The following is a 15,906-nucleotide window of genomic DNA, read 5'->3' on the forward strand; positions in this document are numbered from 1 at the left end:
AGAAACAGCACTTTGGAAACAGGGCTGAAACAGAGGGGATTATGGGTAATGCTGCAATGATCTGTTTGGTGTTTCGAGCCAAACGCTTCAGAGACATGTTTGTATATATCTGAGACCTATAATATATTGATGAAAAAGAGTATAATAGGGAACCAGGGGTGCACATAACTGGTACGCAGGTACGCATGCGCGGCACAAATCTGTATTGTGTAACGTCACTTTTGTCACTACGCGCCTTTGCGTACCTCAAAACATCAAAAACAAAAACACATATTTCGTCTACACGTGTTTCTTGTCAAGACTCAATCGAGTAAACTACGAGACATGTCAAAAAAAACAAAGCCATTAAGCAGCTACGTTGCCGTTTCGCTCCCTGCAAGAAATCTTCGGACTTTCTGTGACTCACTGAACTGGGTGCTGGCCGAGCCGCGCAGGACATAACCGACGGACCTGTGAAGCTTTACAGGAGGCAGAGGCTTATATCACCGGACGACAGAGTTGTTCACCGTGTGCACAGACAGGGTTAACGTCGGTATGAACAACAGAATTGTGCCAAAACTCCGCCAACTGGCTGCAGTGGGAGACTCCCCTGTGCACACTCTGTGCCCCACGCACACACTGGAGAACTGCGCAAAATCAGCTAATCACAACGTTCACGCTCTGTGGTCAAGCTGCTGCAGTTTTATTTACAAAAAAGTGGAGTAAAACACACAGCTGCAAACTTACTCAGGGTGTTAATGGAAGACTTTGAAATCAGATCTTGTGTAGGAATACTCTGTTACAGTAAAAGTCCTGCATTCAGTTACGTTAGTAAAATTAGAAAAGTAGTATCAAAATATAGTTAAAGTACCAAAAGTAAAAGTACATTGGTCCATTTCAGAATAATATATATTATGTTTTATAATGATTGATCATTAAAGTGTTATCAAAGCTGGTAGAGGTGCAGCTAGTTTGAATGACTTTGTATAGGCTACTGCAGGGTAGCTTGTGGATTTACTCCAGGTGGAACTAAAGTCTGATTTAACACTTGATTATATTTCACATCATTCATCCACATCGGTAAAGTAACTAAAGGTATTAAATACATGTAATGGACTAAAAGTAAACCATTTACCTCTGAACTGTAGTGGAGTAGAAGAACAAAGTAGCATCAAAGTCATGTAAAGTACAAATATCTCAAAATTGTACTTAAGTAGAGTACTTGAAGAAGTGTACTTAGTAACTTCCCACATCTGAAATCAGATATAACTTCAAGTCATGTGATCATTTCTTAATATTTGATCCTTCAACTTGGCCTCAGGAAATGCAAGGACTTCACAGTTTTGGCAACAAGTTTGGAGAAAGCAAAACGGAGGCTTAAAAAGAGACAGGGAGGTGCATCTTCATCATCTAGCATGCAAGAAGTGTAAATAGAGGACAGTGAAGGAGACACTGAGGAGGACCACGCTTCGTGTGGGGTGACTACCAAACGATGTCTCCTGGTACTATGATCTAGGTCTATACATAATAAAATAAACATATGCATGCTTTCACAGACCCTATCTTCCTCACCTGAATGCTCATGGCCGTGTTCACAGTGACTGTGCGGGTCCTGAGAGGGATCGTGCTCATGGTGATGGTCATGGTGATGGTCGTGGTCATGATCATGGGGATGGTCATGATCATGGTCCTGGTGGTGATCATGGTCGTGGTCATGATCATGGTGATGCTCGTGGTCATGCTCATGATCATGGTGATGGTCATGGTCGTGAACATCTGAGTGGCTGTGGTGCTGCTGCTCCAGGCTGAGGGCCATAGAGGCCTGGTGCCTGGCCGCCATGTGGTGCCTGTGCTCCTCCTCCAGTTGCCTTCTGGCCTCGTCCCTCTCCGCCTCAACCCGAGTCAAAGCTCCACGGATAAACTCCTCCTACATTACAAACAATGTATCATTTAAACTGGTATAGCCCTGTATGTATCATGTGAGCGCCCATAATGTGTCATAAAAGGCAAAGCAATGGAAGTTCGACAAATAATTTAAGCATATTTGAATCTTCTTGAATATTGAATCTTTTTTTGTGAAGAACAATCATCACCCTCCTCACCATGTCTTTCTTGCTCTCAAAGTCTTCTGGGATGACTATGGAGGTGGACCGCTCTGAGCTCTCTTGCATGGACTGGCTCTCCACTCCATCTCCTACGTGAACGAGTGACACATTCAAATTAAGACAGGAACTGCAGGTCATGAAGATCTACTATAAGAGGGATTCAGCTCCTTTTCAACATTGTACCCCTCATCATTCATGTAGTGTACAACCACTTTTTTGGTACTACATTTCAAAAGGTTATACAAAATATGCAATCTGAAGAAGCTTGGATAAGCATAGTAAAAAAAAAGGGTTTAAAAAAGTACCAGTAACATACCAGTAAAAGACTAATCTTACCTTGGTCTCTGGCCGAGCCAAGCGCTGAACTGTTCAGCAGATCCTTCACCTCCGCCTTCAGCTGATCGTTGTCTTTGACCAAAAGATCCAAATAATCCTGTAGGGGGAGACAGAGAGTCATTCAAATGAATTGATGTATGCTTGTGGTCACAGAGATAAGTAAGGCATATTGAAAGAATGTGAGGTTACACAACATAGTATCAACATACTGTAATACACTGACTCCAGACCCTTTCGAATCAGTCTCATATTATAATAGTTGATAAAGAGCTTTAGGGCAGGATTTTTACTAAAGTATTTAATATGCCTTATTTCTGAAATGCACACCTGCGCTTGCTTGAGCTGATTCTGACTGATCTCCAAGTGCATGCGGCCCTGGCTCTCATCGTGCTGCAGCCGGTCCATGAGCTGGATCTGCTTCAGGTACTGGTGGTGGATCTGTTCCCTCTCTGAGACCAGGGTCTGGTAGCCGGCACAGTACTGCTGCAGCTGGGCGGCCACCTGGTCCCTCTGCTCCATCAGACCCTGAGTGTCCTGACTCTTCAGTTCCAGCTGAAGAAGAGGGAACAAAGAGGAAATAAATGCCAAAGAAAGCAGAAAACAACTTTTCAGGATGCCATAATCACATATGTCTCTGTTGTGTTAACTCCACAGCGTGGATGGCCATTAATACATTATTATTAAAACATAAAGTTTACAAAGGATATAGTGTAATCATAGTAAAGACAGATAAGGTACTAAAAGTGACAAATGCCACAACCCCAGCCGTGTTTTGTGTACCTGCTCCTTGAAGTTGTGCATTTCCTCTTGCAGTTCACCCATTCTGCGAGCCAGCTCCTTTTTCACATGTTGCTCTGTCTGGATGGCATCGGTCAGCTCCATGTTCTCATTGGTCTGCACAAATGAATTTGGATTAAAGTCTCCCACTCTCCGAGCTAACACTTAGAAATGAATATACTCTCCAAATGTGTGAAAAACCTTTCAGATTATTGTTACAGAGAAATGATTTACAGCCTCACCAGTTTGACAAATCCGTTCTGTAGCTCAGCCAGCTGGTCCTTCAGCGTTCGGTTCTGAGTGAGAGCTCGGCTAATGGTGGCCTTATCTGACTGAACATCCTCTAACATGCGTCGGCGGTCCCCGTCCTCCTGGACCTGGCTCTCTAACTGCCGCTCCAGCTCTCCCAGACGTGTCTCCTGCTCTGTACACATGCGGCTCAGCTGCTCGTTATCTCGCAGCTGGGGGAAATTTAACAGAGGGGAATGTAAGCAACTTCAAACCATCGTTGAAATATTAAACAGAACAAATCAATGGGTATAGCTGTTAGGGACACAGAACCATAATACACTGCCGAACACAATATTCCAATATTATCCAAGAAATAAAGTAATCATTAGCAGAAAAGGAATGCTCTAAGTGTGTGTGTAAGGCATACCTGTGCCTGGTACTGTGCAGTGAGAGCATCTTTCTCCTGATGCAGAGCGTTGAGGGCCTCCTGCAGAGCCACCTCGCTCTCTGAGGGCCCCGAGGACTGAGGCTCCGCATTATCCTGAGCCTCTCTCTCCTGGGACAGCAACGCTGGAGGAGGAGGAGAAGAAGAATGACAGGTATTAGATATAATCATTTTTGCAATAACAAATACCTTGTATGCCCGGTATTAAGCATGCTACAGCTCAGATACAGTACATCTTTTTTTTTTGTAATTCTAATTTGTATTGAATGTTCTATTCAGAAAAAAGAAACATTGGCAGTACACTGCATAAACAAATCCCTCTCCTCCATGGTCATGGCATTGACATGAAAAGACATGGCATGGAAAAAGTTATATAATATTAACAAAATAGGATATAAGGTATATCAGCAATGGAAAAGTGCTATATTTAATTAGATAAAGTCTCTGACGGCCTTTATGTGTGTCCAGAAACGTTCCCAAGTAGTATCATATACAGTATATTTAAGTTTTTAAGATTATGCTAAAATAAAGTTTTCAAACTATTTGAAACCTCACCAATGTTATTCCTGCAATGGAGGGAAAAAAGAGTGAAGCACGGCGTTAAAGGCTTTAAAAAGAAAAATGTTTGGCCGATAATTAACATTTCGACACCAGCTTACAATAGTGTCGAACATCGTCTCTTTGCTCTCCCCTTGACGCACCTTATCAAGTGTACAGTGCTGCAAGATAAGGGGAGCCATTCTGTAAATCCAACTACGGTCAGGCAGTCGGACATTTTATTTGCCACGGGTAAACAGGCAGCTTAAGGAGGGTCAAAGTCAGGATCAGGTTGAAGCATTAAACAAGGGCAGTGTGGGCCTCTCACCTGCTACATGTTGCAGCTCTGTGATGCTGGCTTCCAGGTCTTGGACTCGGTTGATGTTTCTGTCCCTTTCCTCTGCAACCAAAGAAACCTGCACAGACACAGGAATTAACATTTAAATCAATAGGTAGGTCTAATGTTTTTCAAATATATTGAACCATATGTCTAAGCTAATGTTGCTGTGTAGTTCACCTGTGTTAGCAGCTGTTCTGTTTTGTCCTTCCATACACGGCCCTCCTCCTGGATCTGCTCTGCATAGCAGTCTCTCTCCGTCTGCAGCTGGGATATCGACTCCATCAGCTACAGCATCAAAAACATTAAGGGATAAGCACGGTCAACATGGCAAGACTTCATTTTCATAAGAGGGACAACAGGCTGCTTTGTTTATTTAAAATATATGTTTTTTAAAAGTATTAATATGCTGCTTTTATGTATCACATATGGAAAGGAAAAGGAGAAGTAGGAAAGGCAAAGGGATATCTCATGGGTCATTTGATGCAAGGAATGTGAAATGCAAGGAAAGAGGCTGATGAGAACAGGAGGTTGGCTGAGGAATGTTTCTATGAAAGGAAGGGAAACTAGTGGGGCATTACATTATGTTGAGTTGTTTTAATGATAATGAAAGAATAAAATATAAGTTTAGCCACTAGCATAACACATATGCAGATAACTGTAGGAGAAAGACCCTCCGTGTTCACATACCTGGTGATTGTGTGCCTCCAGCTGCTGCTTCTCTCCCAGCAGTAACTGGACCTGCTGGGTGGCATTAGAGGGATCTGACTGGCTGGAGCACTGGAGGGGGAAAAAAGGACAAATACTGATATGAAATGCAGAATAGATGATAAGAAAAAATCTAATCGGGCTGCAAAGAAACATTTAGGGATCTTTATTGATACAAATCCCAAACAATGGCTTTTTGTTGTAGATTGGCTATAAAGTCCAAAGCTTGTTAAGACGAAGATCAGTATATATGTGTGTCTGTGTTTTAATGCACCTGTTGCAACATGAGGTCAGCTATCTCGAGTCTCTTGCGAAGATCTTCCAACTCCATCCTCATTGCTCCATTCTCCTGTGTTCTCAGCTTTATCTGCTCTGACAGCTCTGAGCCCTGCTGCTTCGACTCCTCACTCAAATTGCTGCAAACACAGACACATGCAGAGGTTGTTCATCTAAACTACAGATTCTTATCAGGACTTGGGAGATTTGCTCACGCCGTCTGTCGGGTTGATTAACTACCGGTAATTTTTCTTTGATGACATTGTTATGAAAACCTTCACCTTGTGAATGTTAAGTGACTTACTTTAGTCTAAACACCTCTAGTCTCAGGCTGTCTCTCGCCTTTTCAAACTCTTTGTTTTGCTGGAGACAAAAAGGAAAACATTTATTAATGATACCACTTTTAAATGATTTCAGTTTAGATGTGAACACTGCGATGTTGGTTACCTTTTCAAACTGTTTTTGCTGTGTTGAGACAGAAGAGAGAGTTCTCTCCAGCTCGGATACTCTCTGCTTTGTTCCCTGCAGACGGTTATTCAAGTCCTCTGCCTCAGCTGCACACACAGAGACACAAACAAATTGTAAACTCAAGTCTTGCAAAGATTAGAAGTTTTGATTCAGGTTTATATACGGCTGATCATTAAAAAAGACACACCTGCTTTCTGCCGCGCAGCATGTTGTGTGTATTGTAGTGCTGTTTGGAGCTCTGATTTCTCAGATACCAGTATTCCAATAGTCTGGATGTGAACCTATGGACGACAGAGGGAAGGTGTTTCAAGACAGAAACTCCTTTATTAAATCACGATAGAAACTAAATACACAACTTAGCATGCAGAGAACATAATTAACTCCTGTCAGAGTGAGCAAACGGGGGGAAGCTGTGTTCACGGATAACATCAATTATATATCAGGGTGGTACCATGGACTCTGACATTTTACACTGATACATTACATGGATGCATTAAATGCTCCTTCCTTCTTAAAATACACCGTCCTACAAATTGAATGTGTGTGTTGGGCGGAAGAAGTTACCTGTAATTGCTCCCGCATGGCTCCCTGCTCTTTCGAAGATTTCTGATCAAATTCTTTCCGCTCCTGGAGAACATAAAAAATGATATAAATTAATCACCCGGGAAATAGGTCAAAGTTCAGGAAACTGGAAAAATAGACACAGGGAATTAACAGACAAGGTAAAAAAAAAAATCTGTTTACCTTTTGCAGCTGTTCAGAGAGCACCTGAGATTGCTGTGCCTGCCAGACCAACAGGATATAAGTTTAACTTCAGCAAAGATCAACATTTATTTCATCACACCAGCAGAAATTCTGACACAAAATCCCTCAACTGCATGCCTAACAGGACAGGGATAGTCGTAAGGATTTAAATAATAAACCTGTTATGTTTACCTTTTAGGTTTATATGAAGCTTTAAGTTAGTGTGCTACAATTAAGCGTCTACCATGGACTCTGACTAGAGTGTGCAAATAAAGAGAGGCATTCTATTGAACCATCGTGAAGGATAAATAAAAACCATGAAAACCATGCATGACTTATTCCAGTGTGGTTATAAAGATGACAGGGTACAGGGCATGCTTTTCTGTGATATATGTGGGACTGTTGAAGGGGGGGGGGGTACTACAGACACACAAATGTGCGGACACAGACACACACACAGCCTCTTACCAGCTGGTCTAACTTGGTATTTAGCTGAGAGTTTGTTAGGTTGCTGGACTCCAGGGCGGCTGACAGCTCCTGGTTCCGACCCTATCACGTGCACACATGCGTCCGGGAGGAGAACAAAAAAAGGAGAGAGGGATATTGTGCTGTGACAAAAGTCAAACAAGGAGACGATCTGTGACTTATTAACATGGAAGCAAACAATAGCAACTTTATGAGAGGTGTGAAACATGAATAAAATAATTGAAATATATCATAAAATACATGATGGTTGTTAATCTGATTAATGGAGTATATTGATGTAACAATGTGTTTTTGGTCTTTATGTTAAGCCCTCAACAGAGTTTTAGCAATCTAATCTGCGCTACATTAACATGTCAATGGTTATTTACCATTTTTAAAATTAGTACCTGCTGTATCAAGTCACAATCCCATACCATATTCCTTGTGCACACTTCATGTCAATAAGGTTGCTAAAATCCATTCAATGGACTGTTTGTGCTTGACAATAGACTAGCTCTGTATTGTTTAACATAGATATTACCTGTCCCCAAACTGTACCTTAATGTTTTTTATTTAGTTTTACCTAAACAAACCCTTTCAGCAATATGGAGAAGTCCTAGGTGTACTCATGGTACAGGGCAGCCACTTTACTGTGAATCACATGGCCTTGATCATGACCTCAATTACTTTTAACTAATAGTTTTAGAATATATTAGATTTCCATCTTACCTCCAGCTCTCTCTCACCCATGGCAGGGGGACTGTCTCCATTCACATATGCAGCAGATGACTGAAAAGACAAAGACAAGCACATCAATGCAACACGGGAAATGATATATATATTTCAAGGTGAAAAACAGATTGTATGGATGTCTGATTACTTCTGTTAGTAAGCAGTAAACTGTTAACTGTGTCTCAGAAACAGACAACAAGCTAACTGTATAATGTGTAGCACTAAAAAAATAGAAACACACGAAGCAGCTGCACCGGTTGACGCTGTTAGTGTGCGTGAGGCCTTTGGGAACAACTGGCACAGTTTTAAATTCTTCCAGAGCATTCCTGCCAAGAATAGATGCATCACACCATGGATGAAAGTGCTCATCAGTGTTGGTGTTTAATTGTTCAGTTTTACTATATGTATGAGAAAGATATGTGTGTGTGTGAGTGTGTTAGGGAGACAGGAAGACATTGGCGCTGCTGAAATCTTACCCCAGAGACCAGGCCGTTCAGCTGCTGGGAGAGCTGTCGCAGGCTCTCTGTGGAAGACAGTGGTCTGCAAGGCAAAATACAGAAATAATCAATCACATACATTATCCAAGTCATTCACTAAGTTGTATACCTAATTAATGACAAATATTATGTTAAAGTAGTCTCTGGTTAAAGTGCAGCATTAATATAAAATGTGCTGATGATAGAGTAATGGAACGAGCTGTTTCAAGAGGGCGTTTTCTGCCCTTGATATAAATATATATTTCCAAATGATAAACACAGGGTTTTAAACTGCAGCGTTTAAAGATACAAGGGTGTCATGGACAGTGATAAATCAGGTAACCCACCTTTTTTCTTCAGTTAAACTCCCATTGCCATTGGTGTCGGTATAGTCCTACAGAAAGATTGGAAGAGGAATAGAGGGTGAGAGCAGTAGACAGACAAACAGGAAGGAGGAACACAGAACATGTATAACTTGTGTGGTGAGAAATTCACATTGTATAACCTAACAGAAACAGTAATTCTGTTTTTACAACACTCACATATATCAGTAAAAATGCAGCAACTGTAATTATGCTCCGAAGTGAGAGATACGGAGGTTTAAAGGTGACAATACAACATATGACTTGAGAAACAGAGACAAAGAGATAGTGACGGAGAGAAAGACACACACCTGCAGGTCAGTGTTGTGACCGACAGATTCGGGATTAGTAGGAGTGTTAGCGCTAGCGGGGTTAGGCACAGGCGAGCCGCGGTCAGGCTCTGCCTTCGGGTCCTCCAGCAGCTGGGGGACTGGTGACCCGACGGACTCCACGTCAGCAAAGGTCTGATGTGACACACACACAACAAATGCACACACTGGTTTAATGCCAAGAAAACAAGCAGTTATGATGCAACAGAAACATGGAGGCCAAAATGATGCAACTTTATAAGCTTTTATATTTATTATTTTGGAATAGATACGTTCAGACCATAGACTGTATATATAAAGGTTCAGACTCAATCTTCTGTGAAACGTACAGATATGATAGTCCACAGCCTAGGATGATATTAGAATGTAATACGAAAATGCAGGGATTTTGTCTATTTTTATCAATTGTTTGGTAAATTGCTAACGGAGCAAATAATGCAGGCTCTTTTAGAGAGGGTGAAAGATATAAAGCTGTTACGCTGCTGCCAATACTTTTTCAAAACACTTCTGCTCATGGCAGTCTTTGAAACGTTAGTAGAATAAAAGCACTGAAAAAACGAACTATGCTGTTTAAATGCCAACGTGGAATTGAATGACGGACAAAGAATCCCTCTCGGTTTCTCTTACTCTGAAGCTATTATAAGCAATATTTTTATAATAATCTGTAACAACAAAATAACCCTCTTAAGAGTGCATTTAAATCAGGCAGTTAAAAAGCCAAAACAAACAAACACAAGGGTAGCAATGAAAAACGTTTTAACAAGTGAGACAAACAAACACTTTGTTTTCTAAAAAGCATGCCTGCATGATGCACCCAGACAGAGATGATACTCATACAATCAGCTGTATAGAGATGGTGAAAAAAAAAAACGGTGCACTCTCTTGACATGGATTTAAAAGCCAAGCAACAATACAAGAATTTGCACTTAAAATGTGCCCCATGCTTTCTGGACTGTGTGAAAAAGAAAACATATGTGCATCTGATGCAAGAAGGAGGTTAGAATGGGGAAGCGAGATGAGATATTAGATACCACACAGGAGTGGCTATTTACAGCAATGTCATGCAGAGACAGAAAACACAGTCATGGCAGGAAGAAAGAGAGGAAGAAAGAGAGGAAAGAGAGACATACGCTCACCTGACTGTTGCCATTAGGAGGTAGAACTACTCCATTGCTTTGACTAAGTGCTTTCAGAATATTGTCAAACTACAGGAAGAAGAAGGGAGGGAGATGAAAGAGATGCAAAAGGGTGAAGAGAACAGTATAACCTGCTACAATAAACCCTAGGAGGAGGTCTAGAAGTAATACGGATGGGTAATAAGGAGAAACTGGTCCAAGAGGTCAGAAAGATTTCCTGCTTCTTTTAAACCAATTACAAATAATAATCAGAATTACCCTTGACTGTCATCAAAATCACCGAGGGGCAGCGCTGCATTTGTTCGAAATGTTGTGTTTGTGGATTAGAATAATCTCTAACTACATTTCCTATGATGCTTCATTTTCCTCTGCAATTACATCTATAAACTAAACACACTAACCTTTTTACATTTCCCCTTGTCGCCTGATCTGCCAAGTCAATCATTATTGTCCTAGTGACTTACCTGTACAAATAAAATAGATTTTAAAAAGCCTTCATTAAATGTGTTAAGCTAAATAACAGTTTGGGTAAGACATTTATACAAAATGCATTATCTTAATGTATGGCAATTATTGTAAAATGTTTCCTCTGCTATGATTCCATAAACGAAACTTGTTGGTTACTCGGAACATCATACTGTTTTACGTCTAATTCAGACTATAAGGCTATTCAGAAAAAACTAAACAACAAAAGCAAACATGCTTGGGGGAAATATTGTAACTCAGCAGCAGAGTTGTCACTTGCCCAGATTCCAGTAAGGCTTTAAAGACCTGTGACAACCGACCTGTGTCTCAAAGCTGTGTGCTGGAGTCACATGGCTAACTGTGTGTCCTCAATCGCACTCTCAATTTGGTTATGAGCTTTAGAGCAGAACACACAGCTGTAGACTGTGCTTGATATTAAAATGTTATAGATGTCAGAGGTAGAAATTAGGCAAACTGACATTGTAATTAGCACTAAAAGATAGGCATGTGACTCTGGTTGCAACTAAATTAATGATTTTAAAAATGCCCAATAAAAAAAGCTTGATATGTCTAATACCAAAATAGAAAAATTATGGCCAGTTTTCAAAGATAATACTTTCTCTAAAGTTAGGGCTGCTCAATTAATCGTATTTTAAATCGCGATTACGATTATAGCTTGCAACGATTACGAAAACAAAGTAATCGAAATAAAACGATTTTTTTTTTATTATTACTTTTTTTTTTTTTTTGGTTTTTTCAGTTGAAATTACTTAAAGTTCAGCGGTAATCCACTGTTAAAAACATACTGTTCATCATTTTTAAAGTACAATAAATGGATGTTTTCAAAGTTAATGAATAATCGCATTTAATAATCGCAATTACAATTATTGACCCAAATAATCGAGATTATGATTTTTGCCATAATCGAGCAGCATAATCTAAAGTTAAGACAAAAATGTTCAATATACCTGATCCTTAGCTGCATCATAACACTGTCCACTTCATTGTGGGGTTACGATGCAGGGTCAGATATTTTGACTCTATTCCAGTGTCTTCTTTCTTAGACAAACATTATTTTTTATCCTGTCACCTGGTCAGCAGATACATGTCAGTACTGTGTGTGACTGATAGCAAGAAGGAAAATATTTGCCAACTTTATAGTAATTCAGCCATATCATTTTACAAGCGGCAACATTATTTTGTGATAAATGGCAGCATGAGGATCTTTCTTATTGTGTTTATTGCTTTGCCTGGCACTGGTACTGTCCATATGGAAAAGTTCTAAATTTGATATATACATTCACACAACAATGAATGTTGTCTGCCCAGCTCACATAGAGTTTGAATGCTTTCTAATGATAATACAGCGTTTAAAAAAAGGAAAAAGAGATGATGTCTATTTCACAGGATTCCACAAGATTTGATCAATCATCAGACATAAGAATGACACAGAAGACTGACCTACAAAGGCGAAATGTCAAGCAGGAAAATAAATAGAAAGACCGTCCAGGACTGACTTACATTGTCTGGAGAGTTTCTGCCTGTTGAAGATGCATCATGTTGGTTCAGTCCCTTCACCTTCCTCTTCTTTTTGGCCCCTGCTCCACCACCACCTCCTCCTCCTCCTCCACCCTTTTCCACTCCCACACTAGGAGAGCCCTTCTGCTGAAACTCCTTCAGCTGATCAGCACATAAGAAATGAAAAAATAGGTGTATGAAGTGCAGCAATCAATACTAACTGACAGAAAACTATACTGCTGACTCTCTAACAACATTAGACTTAATTGTGTTACTTATTAAAAATCCTGCAACTTTCAACCATCTGAGATGAAGCAGGTATGTAATTTGGACTTGCTCGCTTATCAGCGTGCTGTTCTTACCCAAATAGGATGGAGTTGATAACAAAGATCAATACAACACTCTGTTGGGGACAGCTGTTGGAGGGGACCATATTATGGATCATATGGGAACTATTGGAGCTGCCATTTCTAAAGTAATTGGGTTGAATCCGATCAGCATCGCATCTAAAGTGTTATCAACACGACAATTCCTCCTCAAAGAGAGTGGGACAGCAGGAATGCTGACGAGTCATTTCCTGAAGCTAACATTTCACAGCTGACGAGGCCATCTTTCGGACCAGCCTCACATACAGACTATGCTAACACACTTAGCAGCTAAAGCACACAGCGGGACAGGGAAGAGGGGTGTCAGCTGTCAAAACACTCCCCGTCATTCTATCATGCTAACTCTGCTACAGTGATAGCTTAGCGTTTGTTTTAAAATCGCTGTCTGTTGAGCATTCCTTTAAATAATGTAAACATCCTGCAGACAACACACAAAGCTACCCAGCTGCAGTGTAGCATTTATCTACACTCACACATAGCCAACTATTCATTAGTTGGCCTGCTTGCTAACGGTTAAGTGCCTTAGTTAGCTAGCACGTTAAGGTTTGCTAATAACCACATAACCAAAGCTAAAAGACACATTAAAATACACATTAAACCATTGGGCGAAGAGAGCAAGTGAAGTCAATCACTTACTAACTAAACAGCATTAGACGCCATAAACGCCTCAAATAACTAAAAATAGTCTTCATAATCTGGGAAAGTTAATGCTATCAATACAGGCCCCTAAGAAGCACCGGTCTCTCCAGCGCATTGAAGCCTCGAGAAGAGCAAGGCAGGCGGTACAAGCATCAGCGCAGAGGTCGGGCGACGTGTAATGACAACACCCCTTCTCCTTGTAGAAATTAATAACAACACGAAAGAAAACACCGGCAACCAAACCCGCAGATGAGAAACAGGACCAGCACTTCCCATGTTGTAAAGCCGGATCAGTAATAAAATACTCTACCTTTTTCTTAGCTGCAGCGAGTTTTATTTGCCTGCTCTGGTCGGCCATACTGCTACTGCTGCTGCTCTGGTCAACGGACCGAACCACGTCACCAGTTTGCTGTCTGTTGGTGTAACTGCCAGCTGCCGGTAGGGGTCGCAGGCTGGGTAAAACAAATCTCCTTCATGCAGCCCTGGGAGGGACATGCATGGGGGGAAGAATCAAAACCAACCTAATTTGTGTTTGATAACATTTTTTATTATAAATATGCACATGCCTATATAATTAATGTTGTTGATATGTCCTTAATATATGAAAGGTGAGAACTATTACATTCCCTAAGCTCAGTAAAGTGCCTATTCCTTCATTTGTTTAAAGCAAATACATCAGAAATGTATAAATAAATAAGCAGGAACACGTATACACTTGGTGTGTTCATAGTATTGACATACAACAAACTAAGTTTGAACAATTCTCAAAAATGTTTTAATATGACATGTATCTCAGAGTTTAAAATGTTGAGCTAGTCTTAAAAAAAGGTAAAATTGTTCAGAAATGTGCAACTCTTTAAAGTTTAAAGTCAAAATCAGTACACTTACAGTTTACATATTATTTATATATCATTAAAAGAGGAGTACTATGCCATTGTCCAGTATTTAATTTTACATTCTGGCTTATCCAGTACTATTTTACATGTCCATACCTATTCTTTATTCCACCATTGTGTCACTTGTACCATTTTATTGAGCTGTTTTAGTTTCTTGTTTCTTGTGTATTATATGTTGCACTGTGGAAGGAGCCTGGAACCTATATGAACAACTAAGCTGTAGCTATTGTGCAAATGACAACAAAGTCTCTAAATATTTGAATCTTGAATATAAGATGTCTGATACTGTCAACGACAAATAAAACAAAGGACATATCATTGACAATGTTTCCTTACTTCTGACCTCAACACTCCAACCATGGAGGGACTTTAAAAGGAGACCTTAACTTGCCTAAATGGAACTTGGAGACATACTGTAAGTCAGCAGAAAGCAAGAGACATCTGAGGGTCAAAATTATATTTTTTCCCTTGATTCTGCAGTTCCTAATAATAATAATGTTGTTGATGTTACCCTGTTAGAAAAATCTCTCAAACCAAGAAAAATGATCTGTTCCATGGATTTTTCTTTTATGAATGGCTACTTATGTAATTTTCCTGATGCATGTAGGCCTACAATACTTAATTCAGAAATATTCAAACAAGATGATTTGCTTTGGAAACTGAACTGAATAAAACTCAGCACAGTGATAGAGTTTTTTGGTAATTATCACTTAGCCTGACATACCAAGTAGGCCTAAGCATGACACGGCCTGCAACTATAGGCTACAACAAAAGAGGGCTGGGTGTTTGTTGAAAATACAGAACAGGTAAATATTACAATGACAAATACATGTGATTGTGTAGTTACAGTACTTTCTTTAATATCCTATATACTAAAGCTAGCATACATACAGATTTTAAAAAGTGTTCATAAACACTGAAGTGTGGCCATGGCAACCAGTTACTTAACCCTGACCTATTTAGACTTTTGATATAGAAGATTGTTTAAGATAATCCAGTGTATGTGGTTTTGTTTGATATGTATTGTAACCTGCTTAACCTACGTTGTATTAGGCAATAACATATCTGTGATCAATTTGTGATCAATAAAACACACAAGTTAAAACTAGATAGTCAAATTAGGCAGGTTTAATTTAAAGGTGGATGTGTTAAGCCATCATTTGTGTGTACATTATCTGATGAAATGTCCTGACAATCCAGTTCATCTGATGTAACACCCTTTGCTCTTAGGCTATTTACATGCATATAACACAGTGTTTGCAAATTTCTTACTCATGATTGTGTCATCACAACTACCAATGATACCAACACTACATCATGTAGTCTACATGAACGCAGTTGCACTCCTTGAAAAAACAGCAACATGAGAATGAACGTCAGTCCAATTAATGTGGGCCCATTATTCTTAAAAAAAACAGGAGTAACTTCAAATGTACAAAATGTGAAAATGCACCCTTCCTCAATCTTTAGAGTGGCGTGTCATTGCTCCAACTGTGTTCATGAATACGCTTGACAGACAGCCAATCGGCATCCGCACGGTGGGCAAAAGCCGTGACGTG

At 40.0% G+C, this 15,906-nt stretch overlaps 1 protein-coding gene across 1 annotated transcript in view; it reads right to left on the reverse strand.

The window, feature by feature from the left end:
- Positions 1–13,848, reverse strand: part of golga2 (golgin A2) — a 17,963-nt gene extending 4,115 nt beyond the window's left edge. The window contains exons 1-24 of the mRNA XM_010780767.1: positions 13,762–13,848; positions 12,430–12,588; positions 10,444–10,512; positions 9,290–9,442; positions 8,964–9,010; positions 8,617–8,680; positions 8,138–8,197; positions 7,412–7,492; positions 6,944–6,982; positions 6,764–6,826; positions 6,387–6,480; positions 6,179–6,285; positions 6,036–6,094; positions 5,730–5,871; positions 5,438–5,527; positions 4,928–5,035; positions 4,739–4,826; positions 3,856–3,998; positions 3,440–3,658; positions 3,201–3,314; positions 2,748–2,972; positions 2,421–2,517; positions 2,082–2,173; positions 1,552–1,906 (exon numbers count right to left, since the gene is read on the reverse strand). Coding sequence (XP_010779069.1) covers positions 1,552–1,906; positions 2,082–2,173; positions 2,421–2,517; positions 2,748–2,972; positions 3,201–3,314; positions 3,440–3,658; positions 3,856–3,998; positions 4,739–4,826; positions 4,928–5,035; positions 5,438–5,527; positions 5,730–5,871; positions 6,036–6,094; positions 6,179–6,285; positions 6,387–6,480; positions 6,764–6,826; positions 6,944–6,982; positions 7,412–7,492; positions 8,138–8,197; positions 8,617–8,680; positions 8,964–9,010; positions 9,290–9,442; positions 10,444–10,512; positions 12,430–12,588; positions 13,762–13,809 — 2,716 coding nt within the window. The 5' untranslated portion in view covers positions 13,810–13,848. The remainder of the gene's footprint in view (positions 1–1,551; positions 1,907–2,081; positions 2,174–2,420; positions 2,518–2,747; positions 2,973–3,200; positions 3,315–3,439; positions 3,659–3,855; positions 3,999–4,738; positions 4,827–4,927; positions 5,036–5,437; positions 5,528–5,729; positions 5,872–6,035; positions 6,095–6,178; positions 6,286–6,386; positions 6,481–6,763; positions 6,827–6,943; positions 6,983–7,411; positions 7,493–8,137; positions 8,198–8,616; positions 8,681–8,963; positions 9,011–9,289; positions 9,443–10,443; positions 10,513–12,429; positions 12,589–13,761) is intronic.
- Between the last annotated feature and the right edge of the window lie 2,058 nt (positions 13,849–15,906).

This window comes from Notothenia coriiceps, unplaced genomic scaffold (assembly GCF_000735185.1).
Source record: "Notothenia coriiceps isolate Sejong01 unplaced genomic scaffold, NC01 NC01_scaffold00000490, whole genome shotgun sequence".
Classification (NCBI taxonomy): domain Eukaryota; kingdom Metazoa; phylum Chordata; class Actinopteri; order Perciformes; family Nototheniidae; genus Notothenia; species Notothenia coriiceps.